Here is a 12,379-nt window from a genome sequence, read left to right as displayed (position 1 = left end):
AGTTTCAAGGCAGCTTAATCCCCTCTGAGAACTACTGGAAGAAATTCCTCTCGCCTGTCCCTCCACTTAAATCAATGCTGAATGGAGCCCAGTATATGCCTTGCTATATGCAGATTCAGGAAGATAGCACTGCAGTCTTTGGTGTTTAGAAAGGTTTTACTTCACAACTGTAAGGGCAAAAGCTTTTTTGGTTGAAATCAAAGTTTAAATTCTGAAGAAAAAAGGGCTCATCAAAGAACTGGCAAAGAATTTAACAACTAGGTGCCAGATGAAGTGCCAGTGTGATTTATCAGCAGGTTCTTCTCTAATCTGATGTGAGATAATAGGAGAAGGTGTTGAAAGCAGAATCAAACTAGATACAGAACAAAAAACACAAGAGGGTTCATAAGATCATGCACATAAGGAAGTTTATGTTATCTAGTAGGCAGGCCACTCTCCCCAAGGTTTCTTAGATATATGGGGAAATCAACAGATAAAACGAGAAGATTTCAAAAGATAAATGATCTTATGTTCCTTTTGCATTTATATTTTTTTCATGTAAGCCTCTCCATTTGAGGAGATGTGGTTTCCTTACCAATCGACCCAACAAAATACTTAGCTGTGGTGGCTGGCAGTGCCATGGACAGAGGTCTCTTGGCGAAGATTAACCCTCAAATATGCAGAAAGCTGAACTTGCTTATCACTGATCAGGAAGATCATTCCTGAGAGCTCACAAATTTAGAGTAGTTTCCTTCTGACTAGAGAGCTAAATTGTCTATCTATATTTCCCTGCATAGTGATTCATTAGAAGCATTTTACAGTAAACGCTTCCAAAATAAAAAACAGACATTTTAACCAAAGTCTCAGGAAAATACTTAACTGACAAAGATAATGATTTTCTAAAAGCTTTTCCCTGGAAGTGTTTTTTTATTGAGGCAGTGATTAAAGTGAGCCTGTCTGAGTTATAACGTGCTTCCATTGCACAACCCAAAGTCATGTTAATCAGCTCGAATACCTAAAAATACAATAGGAGCAGTATAAATCCACTTGATACAGCAAAGTTCATTTCAGGTGCTGGTCCACCGGAAAAATGTCTGTAAGTGATTAAAGAATTATTGGTCTGTATTTCACATTTTGTGCTCTGCTTTTTTTTTATTCCATGGTAAATTATTTTAAACTTCTTAAGACAGTCTCACAGCGAACAGTTTGGTCCAGCCAATTTCCCATTCACGCGGATATCAACCCCCCATCAGATATAGGGCTTTGCCTTTGTGAGCTTTCTGGTGAGGACAAGAGTCCATTCATTTTTCTTGAGGGCTTCTCAGTACTAGATGGCTGCTCAGAGGAAAATTCCTGCAAACTTGTATCTGATGTGGACACTTAAATCTCATTTTCTAGAGTTCTATAGGACCTTCAGTGAACAGCCCATCCAAGGGGCTGTGAAGGTCCTGTGTTCCCCCTCCAGAACCTGGGATAGCCATATAACGTGGGGCCGCATGGAGGTCCATCACAGGTCCCATATGTGACAGTTACGTTGGCATGACATGGCACCAAGATTATCAGGCTCATGCCCTCAGCTGGCGCTGGGGCTGGCTGGAGTATCTCTGCTCCACTGCACAGTGAAGATAAATCATAATTTCCTAAATTACCTAGTGCTGAAGCCAGCACTGAAAAACATGGCTTCCAATCTTTAGGCTATGCTATGGTTTGTTTTAAAAAGGGATTGAATGTCTTACAAACAGGTAAAATTGCTGCCAGATGCAAGTGCATTAGCCTTTTCCAGCTGCTTTACTGCTGCCATTCAAAATAGCTTGCTATAAATATGATTCCTTTGAGCTCTATTCTGACAAGTGCGGAGCACTATCTGGGAAGGGCCAGTGGTTTTCCATCCCCATTGAACTCAGTAGGAGTTGTGATTGCTCAGCTGAAAAAAGTCTGCTGAAATTACCTTAAATCACACAATTATCCCCTCACCTCTCGCTCCTTCTCTCGCATTCGTGGAAGGAGGAATAAGTTTCTCCACAGGCAGTTCTGCTACAGTAAAGTTTTCAGCCTGGAGGTTGTGAACACATGTCAAAATCAACAAGTTCCCTGCTTCAGGGTTGGTGACAGTCCTAGCTGCAATCTGGCTTAGCCAGGGGAGGGGGGAAAAACATGACAAAGATTTGAAACCCTATTTACATGAAAATTCAGTATCAGCTTCTCATATGGCCTAAAATGCCTTTGCCTCTTCCCTTTACCCCTTTCTATAAATTTCTGCCCATTGCCCCATGCCCATTGCCCTAAATAATAAAGGTTCACCGTACCACAGCATCCAGGACACGTTCCGGCAGCTTTTACGAGTGCAGTAGTGCATACTGTAGGGCCCTCACTAGAACGCAACAAGTTGCTTATTGTTTAAAATCTGTTTCTGGCCGAACAGAAATGCATTTATTATGTATCTTTCCTTTGTACAATCTGTACCTGTAGTTAAGTACATTAAACTGGTGCTAAACATATAGAGGTCTGTTAAACAATAACACAAGGTTAAAGGCTGAGTGCTTATGCTTAACAAACCATTCTGAAAGACGGTCATCATTAAAGCTATTTACAATTAGACTTTTCATAATTGATGGAAAAACTGAGAAGAAAATTACCTGTGCCTTCCACCTTTTCACTCTGATGTCAGCAGGGGCAGATGAAAATCAACATTTCCTTTGAATCTGAGCACAATTATGAGTTGACGATGCAGATCAAGTCACCTTTCCTATTGTACAGGAACTGGTGCTGAGAGGAGGCTTATGAACTTGATTCTGCACCTTGTTGTACCAGTTTGAATCCACTACCAGTTCTCTGAACTGAGAATTAGGCTCTTAACTCCTGGGGAGGGTTGTTTCTTAGCACCAACCCTCATGTCCTTTGCAGACAGTTCAATAAGAAATGGCTTTGAAACCCAAATCCGCATCTGAATTTCCTCAAACGCAGCTGAAGCTGGGACCCCACTTGGAGCATGTGCCCCTCTGGAATACACCCGCTCTGCCTGATTTTTGGACACCCCTCTCTGACCTCAGTCACTGTGCTTACCAGCTCGCAAAAATCAGGCCACAGTGATTTTTTGCACCCCGTAACCACATACAACATGAGTCAATCAGTCACAGGGGTTTGGGTGTTTTTCTTTTGATTAAAACCCAGATTTTCCCTCCTTGTTGCAGATATAACAAACTGCTACACTGGCATTACTTTACGTAAACAAACATCCATTATTGAGAGCTATCAAAAATATTTAAGAAGCCTTTAACTTTTACACAGGAAAGAGAAGGTAATTACAGCGAGTCTGATATTCTATGTACTACACGTTGAAGAGTTTTCTCTCGTAATGGTGCCTACAATATGCCTAGTGCAATATGCCTAGTGGAGAAAGCAACTGCATGCTTTTTTTGGCTTTGCAACATTTGAGTATTCTTAACTTTTCTACATTTTCTCCTAGGACTCTTTCTTTGCTCAAGTCGTGGCATCAGAAAGCAACTTTGACTTCCAAAAAACTTTCATAAGCATGGACGGCAAGAACAAAACCTCTCAGCAAATGCGTAGTAGTAAGGTGTCAAATGTAGCAGCAAATAAATTGAATGATATTCCAGAAGCACTGCGAGGGCTCAAAAACCCCCTTGGGGATGGAGCAGCAGAAAATACAATGGAGAGAACAAAAATGGCAGGGAAAAAGAAGCAAAAACAAAGTAATGATGTAGACAGAGCAAGTCGTAAACGGAAACCAGAAAACAATGAAAAACTAGCTGTGAAAAAAGAAGAAACAACGTTAGAGACTGGCAATCGGTTAATCCCGGCACCTCTGTCTCATATTCCTCTGGAAAGCCTAATAGACGTAGAAACGGAGTTGGTCTACACTGATGAGGAAGACATTTGCTTCGAGTTTGCTGAGCCCGCGGTGTCTACAAGCACCCAATCCGCCTGTCGTGGTTCTGAAAAAGCAGATGCTCTGAGCGCACCTAATGGCAGCGCTTTGCCCCAGATCGACAAGCAGCTTCAGACCAGCCTCCGGGCAGCCAGCACTTGCTACAGGCAGAAGAACTACACAGCAGCAGCGGAGCAGCTCTCAACAGCACTGGAGGTATGGGGTTAAAGCAGCAGGAGCGGCACAGGAAAGTAAATGAAAGGTTGTCATTGTACTGACCGGGTGCCATAATATCCAAGTGAACAAGGAGCACAAACCTGGGATGTGTATGGTTTAATAAAAATCCTGAGATGCGATTTCATGCAAAATTTGAAAATTAAGAGCTATAAATAAATCATGGAAGGAGGGGGGCACTGGACTGAACCAAAAAATCTCAGGTGGTTTTGTTTTTTTTCTCTAAGTCCTCAACTGTATTTATGTATAGAGGAAATTTAAGTTCCATAGAGTAAAAAAAAAATACTCCTCTTTTTAATCCCAGCTCGCTCAGGGACAAATGACACCTCAACAATCAGGGGAGTTCCCACTCTACCCCAGCCATCCATGCACTACTGGGTGAAACGTTTAACCCAAGGGATAAACAAAAGGTCTGTTTTAATCTCTATTAAAGCATTAATAGAGCATTTCCATCACATTTTCTGTTTCCCTTTTTTCTCTTAAGCCAGAAGATGGCCACTGGAGCTGTGCAGAAATCCTTTTCTTTCTGCATGAGAAAGGACAGGTCCAGTAGTGAGCAACCCCCTCTGGACACAGCTGGCTTGCTCTTCAGCAGCTAAGAGTCCAAAAGCTATTTTTTTGCGGAAAGAAAGACTTCTTGCCTGCCCGAGATAGATACTAAAGAAATAATATGACCTTGGCTATGATCTTTGAAACTAATCTGTGATTTTCATGACTTTCTGCCTTTAAGTACTCAAACTTGAGCTGTCTTAAATGGATCTGTTCTTCAATAAGTAGACATTTCTATGTTTTCAAAAGCAGAACCCTTTCCAGTTTCAGGCTGAGCCCCTCCAAAAGGAGGTATCTAAAGACCTTTGACGTTTTCGAAAATCTTAGCCAGCCTTGAGTTTTATCAGTATAATAAGAGAAGAAAAGAGTAAAAGAGGGAGTTCCGAACACTCTGGCAAGGTTGCAATTAATTTCACAGAGGGAGGGAAGAGAAAGGAGGTGTAGGAAACCCCAGCAGGTGACTCCGGGTTACATCCACCAGCCTCCTGTTTCCTGGAAGCCAGAGCTAGCAGCATTTACAGTAAAACTGATTGTTCAAAGTTGTATCATTATTCCCAGATTTCTCTAGTGCTGCTAATCTCAGTTAATTATATTGGAAATCCCTTGTATTATGACCATGTAATTCATAATGTGCCAGTAGAAGTCATAGTTCATAATAATCACATAATGGGCAAGGAGTTAGACGTAATCAGATTTTAGTTACCCTGTCGTGTTTCCATAATGCTGCTATAAAACTGACATAATCACAAAAAAGCACTAGTTATTTAAACATTTTTTATCAGATTGATGTACAGTATCTTTCTCTCTCTCTCTCTCTTTTTTAAACAATGTAAGATAACAAAAATTGGATTACAATTGCTGGGAACAGACTATGATAAACTGTTTGCTTTTGTGCAGAATGAAATTTAATAATGGCATCAGCCTCTCAATTTTTAGTAACGTTAAACCTGTTAAATAGTAGCACTCTGCAGCCAAAGGCTGCTTTCAAAGAAGCAGCATTAGAGCATTTTGAAAACAGTATCTCCAAGAGCATAGCTGTCTTATAAACCTTGAAAGATGCCCTATATCCTCACAATTAACCCAACCGCTAACATTTACTGTGCAGATGAGAGCTTGACTTTTTCCATGATAGATGATACAAAAAAAAAAAAAAACCACTCTTAGTAGCTGTAAGGATTTTAAAGGCCAGTGTCTGCTTCTCAAATAAAATAAATAAAATAAATTTTTTAAAAAGAGAGAGAGATTCTCCACTTTACAGGAATATGGCTGGTGATTAGAATAGAGGACTTGCAAGCTAGACTCTCTCTAATGTCTTATCTCCACCCCGACCCCAATCACTTCAGCTGTGCTCTTGACATCCTGGAAAAGGGTCCAACTATACTTGTTTCAGGGCTCTACTGCCAAACTTAATTCAAAAGCATTTGTAAAACATTAGAGGTTTGCAGTTGACAAGCAAATATCCTATTCCTGTTTTTTTCTACAATATTGAAGGCATTTTATTTTAAAACAATAATTATTATAGCAGTGAGTGAGTAAAATTAGAAGTGCTATCCTTATTAGGCTTACACACACACACGCCCATTCAGAAATGAGCTGTGATGGGGACAAAAACACTTGTCACTTGAGAAGAAAGGAGTACTTGTCTCCTCCTAAGAGGAAATGGAAAAGCTAGCTAATAGACATCCTGGTGAAAGAATAAGTAGGGATTAAAGAATTCCTTCTTGGGATTGTGGACAGAGTGATTGGGAAATCACAGAATGGTAGCGCTGGGGCTTCTCAGCAGTCTCTTAATCCAGCTCTCCTCAGAAGCAAAAACCAGACTATCCCTGAAAGACACTTCTGTACTCTGTTTCTAAAAATCTCCAGTGAGACACATTTCTCATCTATATCAGCAAGCTGATCGAAAGTTTTTCCCAATTTTCTGTGGTGCAAAATAGCCCATAATGTTTTTTGCATCCTTATTTGAGATGAAGAGCAATTAACCACCCTGTTCTCTTGGTTCTTGCAACGTCTTAGCAGATCTCTTTTCTGTAGTCTCTAAATTAAATAAATTCAAACACGTTAGTATTTCCTCCCAGGTCATGTTTTCTAAACCTCTGTATCATTTTTGTTGCTTTTCTCTGCACTGTCTCCAATTTGTCTATTTGTTCAGATATAGAGAAACTGGAGATGGTGCAGGGAAAAACAGAAAACTTAAGCTACTGAGATTGGAACTGTGGTTGTTCTGCCCCATTGCTTTTTGAAGAAATAAACAAAAATTCCTCTGCATTTCACGTGGGTGAAGAGAGGCATGATATGTAACAAGCTCAAAGGTCAGGAAATTCAAAGTTATGGTTTCTGGTGCAAAATGTTTACAGACATTTTTCAGATTTAAGGAAACTAAGGCTTTAGTCTGACATTACAACATTTTGAGTTAGACACCCTGATCCAGAAAAGCATGTGCTTAGCGTTAAATTTGAATAGTATCACTAAAGTTAGTGTTACCTTACATATTGCAAATATCATACATTTCTTGGCTCTTCTTTATGCCAAAATGTCTTTTCTAGATCCATCTATATATTTATGTCATATTATCATTCTTTAGATCATGTTGTTTTTCAGATATGCAAATAACAGTCCGTTCTGGAAGTCTAGCACTGAAATTATTGGATTTGGAAAAAAAAAAAAGAAAATGATTAGTCAGAAAGAAAAACTGAAATGCTTGTTTAATTTAGAGACTTTTATATGTTGGACAGCATGCTGCTGATTACAGCAGACATCGGAAAGGCAGTGTTATCAAGAAAAGAATTGGTGGCTTCTCACTATTTCTGCACTATTTAGCTACCATTAAATTAATCAGGAGGGACTTAGTGTTACTCAGCTGCATTATAGTTGGCCTGGGAGAGGAACAAATAATGTTCCCTTGGAGAACTCTCAGCATTAGAGCTTAAGAATTAAGTACTTTCTGTTGCTAATGAGGAAAACTGGGGCAATACTCTGCTTTTCTACCTCCTAGCTCAATAATACAGTGTATTATATATACTATATTGAGAAACACTGTAAATTTCCCTAAATTTTTTGCATCCATCTGTTGGAACGTAGGGAAATGGGACTTGAACATCTGGACTGGGATATGAAGGGTATAAGAAATCACTCTTTAGCTTAAAATCTCAGTGGAAACCATGTATGTATATCTATAAAATCTCTAGCCAATTATTAACAGCTTAGCTACAAAATAACATTAAACCTTTATGAGGATCGAAAGATCATCTCAAACTAATCTCCTAATATCAGAGAGCGTAAAAGACTTCAGAAACATCAGCCTGCTTAAAACCTGCACAAATTTAAATTTCAGACCCTGTTGTTCTGAAAATAATCCTCCCCTGTGATTAAAAAATAAATGAGAAAGGTTCACGACTACTGTGCACAGAAAGAAGTCCATAGTATCTCAGGCCACAGCTTTCGGCATAGAATATCTGAGACACATGAAATGCATCCCACGTGAGAGGCGAGGGCCTCAGACGGCATGTGATTAATTCACCACAGTGCTGTTGTGGTGCCTTCCACAAGCTGGAATATCTCCATTTTCCACAGATGGCTATTATAGGCACCGTTCCTATGGCAGGGAGATAAACACTAGTGCCATCTTTTTTGAGCACCTTGAATTTTTAGATTAGCCTTTCCTGTGGCTCATTCCCTTGTGATTCACTGCTTGCAGAGAAGGCTTTGTCAAGACCATGCTCCCTCTTCCAGGCAACACTATCTGCAAAAAGCAAATATTTTGAAAGTGGCTGTGGCACCGGTGCCTCACGGACATAATTACCTACCGATACAGAGTTAGGCAGCATGGTTCAACCAAGCCTTCCATCAATTTCATAATATGAGAAGCAAAAATGAGTATTTCCTATATAAACACCTATGTGAGAAGAGGTTCATCTTAAGCAGTCTATCCACTGGTAGAGCACATTAGAAAAGCACAGGCAGCTTTCTTGGAGGCTTTGCTGCAAGGACAGTCCCGGGAGCACCGTAGGATGAGGGTATTTGGATGTGCTCCCTGTTGCGACCATCGGATCCGTGCTAGCTGCTGCAGAAAGACTAGGGCACAGCCACATTTCTGCCCACCCTCCCTCCCCCAACATTGTCTCTTTTTGCAGGTGGGTCCTGAGGCCCAAGAAGACGTCAATGTATAAGAATGTGTAATCCCTTGCTTTATGGAGCACAGAGACTGGCGTTACTGGTCATCCACTGGAATGAAAGGGGAGAAAAGAGGACTTTATGTAGTTTTCCCTATCCCCTCTCACCAAGAAAAGCTGTGCAAGGACGAGACACAGTTTAATACCATGGAAGTCCTCAAGGGAGAGCATGTGAAAGGCTAAATATTTCTTTTTAGCATCAACTTTCTGGAGCTAAAAAAATATCAGACCCATAAATTATCTACACTTCTCATCAGCACAGGACCTCTAGAAACTTCCTGGGAGTACACCAGGTCTTGGACAGAGAACATCAAAGATGGCAGTCACTGATCCCCCAAAGCCTGAGTGTGAGATGCTGACTTTACTCTCTAGACATATGCTTTTAACCTCTAATAACAAAGTAGTTTCCCAAATACAGCCTACTCATTTAACTTGCTTGGAAAAGAAAAAAAAAAAAAAAAAAAAAAAAAAGCCCTGATAATCAGCAGTTTTTCCTCTCCCTATAGTCCTATCACTATATTTTTAGGCTGCAAAGCCAAGAAATTGATTTTTTTTTCCTACTGATACTTATTGTCTTTTATGGCTGCAAAAGATTTTAGACCAGGAATATGAAGCTTACAGATGGCTCAAATCTGGCTTGTGGGATAGAGTGGGAATCTGTTATAATGATCCATTTGGACATGCTCCCATTTTTTGATCACTGAATTTTAATCTATTAATCTTCTAGACATTTCCAGCATGCCCATCACCATGAAATAAAGCTGAGGAACTGCACAGCTATTTGTCTATAAGGATTCGTGCCCCCGTTCTTCTTGCCTGAACTGCTGTTACATATCTGGCTTATAAAGTGCTTTTTTCCTCAAAGGAATACTATGTGTTGACCATAAAACAATATATTTCCTCACTCGTGTATGTGTACAAGAGCAAAATCCCTATTCCAGAAAGGACAGACCATATTTTCCGATGCATTTTGGTGCCAAAGCAGAGCAGTCAATTTCTAATTAATGCTAATTGGCGTCCTCACATGCTATTAAATTATGTACCTGGAGGTGACAGGTGCTCAAAAGCACCAAATATTTTCTCCATACTTTGTAAACGTTAAGCAGTATATTTGATTAAAAATAATAAACACCCACCACTTGTCACTTACAATCAAAAGCCTCATTGACCTGAACGCATGCAAACCACATGTTTCACCACCACTGAGAAACTGAGACAAGGTCCACGTAGTAGATTCCTCAGTAGGTAACACAAGGAGGGGGGGAGAAAAAAAAAAAAAAAAGGAAAAACAAATACTTGGGACAGCCTCGGATGAGGCACTAGCCCATCTTGAAAGACTGGGTACCCAGACTTCTGCTCACCAGTCAACGTCATGCATGGCTCCGGGATGTCACCGCTGGCTGGGTCCGTAAAGGCCTTCTCTGAAAGCTGGGCAGCTAGAAATCTTTAGGTGCCCGAACCCCCCAGCTCCCCACATCTATCACAGGCACTGTGATACCCAATAGCAGATATCTCAATGTAAAGCGGTACCCGAGAGCCCGTCTTGAAGGGCTTAAATCTTGGAGATTCTTTTCTGTTCAGGGCTCTAAGAAATTGGAGGTATTTATCCTCCCAGCTGCCATCTGCTCCTGGAAGGTATCGTACAGGAACAGGGAGGGAACAGCAATTCCTGTTTAATTTATGGCTCTGGGTGCTTCCTGGCTAGAGACAACGCAGGGCAAAAAAGCAATGGACAATTGGCTTCATTTAGAGCAAGAAAATTAGGCAAGTTAAGAGAAGGTTCAAACACCAAAAGCACCTAACACAGGCAAGCGGCAGTCACAGAAGGTGCATGTGTTGTTAAAGTATTTTCTACCTGAAATGTCTTCAAATCATACTGCTGCGTCCCTACACAGACTCTGCAGAGCTGAGACAGAGATGCAGGCTGAAGTGGGCACCGAATTGGAAAGTGTTCATGGACTGATTTGAGAGTAACTTTATCCATGAGGACAGTTTAGAGAAAATGTGTTATTAAAGTACTTTATTTCCATTTAGAGATTCACACAGGCATACACAGACAGTAGGTGGTGACAGCTGCTACCAGAACCATTTGTTATCTTACTCCTGTTCAGCTTTTGACAGTGTAAAATGAATATAAATGCTGAAAAGCTTTACAGAGGTGAACCAAACAATAAGAAGTAGGGGGGGAATGAATTCTGGTTAGGTTGCTTTAAGGAAGAGCTTTATTTCTGTTTATTCCTGAGGCATGGATATGTGCTGTGTTTCTAATGCTGACAAGACTGTTGAGAGGATTCTTGGTGGAGTTCACCAAATCCACACCATCCTGAGGTGGGGACAGAGGGGAGAGCTGGCCTTGCAGCTAACTTCAATGTCATATTCAGAAACGGCATGAAAATAAGGCTTCAGCAAATTATTGCTTTTCCCTAACAATCCTGTCTATCAAAAGGGAGTGAACCTTTCACATAGCTTGCCTTAATAAAAGTGCTGGTGAGATATCTCTGTGTTTGGACTTAGCAGTAGCAAATCTCTTGGCATCAAAGGGATTAAATTAGCTGGCCTGAAATTATATTGCTTTTTCCAAGCAATCATGACAGCTCTCAAAATCTTGCTACAATATAGTCACATCACATCAGCTGACAGTTGCCTCCAAAAAAAAACCACTCATTTTGGCCAGCTCCTCCTGTGAACACGATCAACAGACTGATGCTCCTGCTTCAAAGTCCAATAGGCATTTTGAACCACAATCCTATCAAGAGGAGGTACTGGTATCAGTTTGGACTTTTGTCTGATTATTTGGTTTTCACGTGGAATATTTACACCATCCTCAGTTTGGTTTGATCTTGGAGGGACTCACAGTGGAGGACTGACAAATTTTGTATTACAAAGGCAATCTATAAAGGAGATTTCAGTATGTTGTACAGAATATAAAGTTCCTCAGAAACTATTGTAGTATATTGATTCCACAATATATGTTTCATTAGAGTGCTTTGGGGTTGGTTTGGGTTGGTTTGGTTTTTTTTTTGCTTCTGTGACTACTCCTCTCACCCTGGCAGTACTGATAACGGGAACACTCCATAAAATAGGGATTGGAAATGAGAGGCACAGATTTATAGTGTGGCACACAGATTAAGCTGAAGTCAAACAGATGATATTTTCCCAAAACCTTTGTTCCTGATTTAATCCTTCCAAAGCAAGTTATTTACAATATGAGAAAGACCCCTAAGTTTGCACTGGGGGGAGGTAAAGCCTTTATCTGAAGTTGGGCCAATAAACAGGAATGACTTAGGCTTAGGAGTGCTGCAGGGAACATCGTTAGCTTCTGTGGGAGGGAAAGATTCACGTCAAGTTTATTTTTATAAAGCAGCATCCACCTAGTAATGAGCACAAACTAAAATGCTATATCCTCTGAGTTTGGTGGGCACTTGAAATCTCATTTTTGCGGAGAGCTTGTCTCCAAAAAAGGCCAAAACAGTGACAGATATGCAAAACCTGTGGGCCTTCGGGGAGCATAAAATTTAGGTTTGAACTTCTCTAACATTCTGCCCCGCCTGATCAC

At 40.5% G+C, this 12,379-nt stretch overlaps 1 protein-coding gene across 1 annotated transcript in view; it reads left to right on the top strand.

Moving 5' to 3' along the window:
* The first annotated feature begins 3,511 nt into the window (after positions 1 to 3,511).
* SPATA16 (spermatogenesis associated 16) overlaps positions 3,512 to 12,379 on the top strand; it is an 81,205-nt gene continuing 72,337 nt past the window's right edge. Inside the window, exon 1 of the mRNA XM_075509049.1 lies at positions 3,512 to 4,084. Coding sequence (XP_075365164.1) covers positions 3,512 to 4,084 — 573 coding nt within the window. The remainder of the gene's footprint in view (positions 4,085 to 12,379) is intronic.

The sequence above is a fragment of the Mycteria americana genome, chromosome 7 (genome assembly GCF_035582795.1).
Source record: "Mycteria americana isolate JAX WOST 10 ecotype Jacksonville Zoo and Gardens chromosome 7, USCA_MyAme_1.0, whole genome shotgun sequence".
In the NCBI taxonomy this organism is placed as follows: Eukaryota; Metazoa; Chordata; class Aves; order Ciconiiformes; family Ciconiidae; genus Mycteria; species Mycteria americana.
This window is presented reverse-complemented; position numbering and strand designations above follow the sequence as displayed.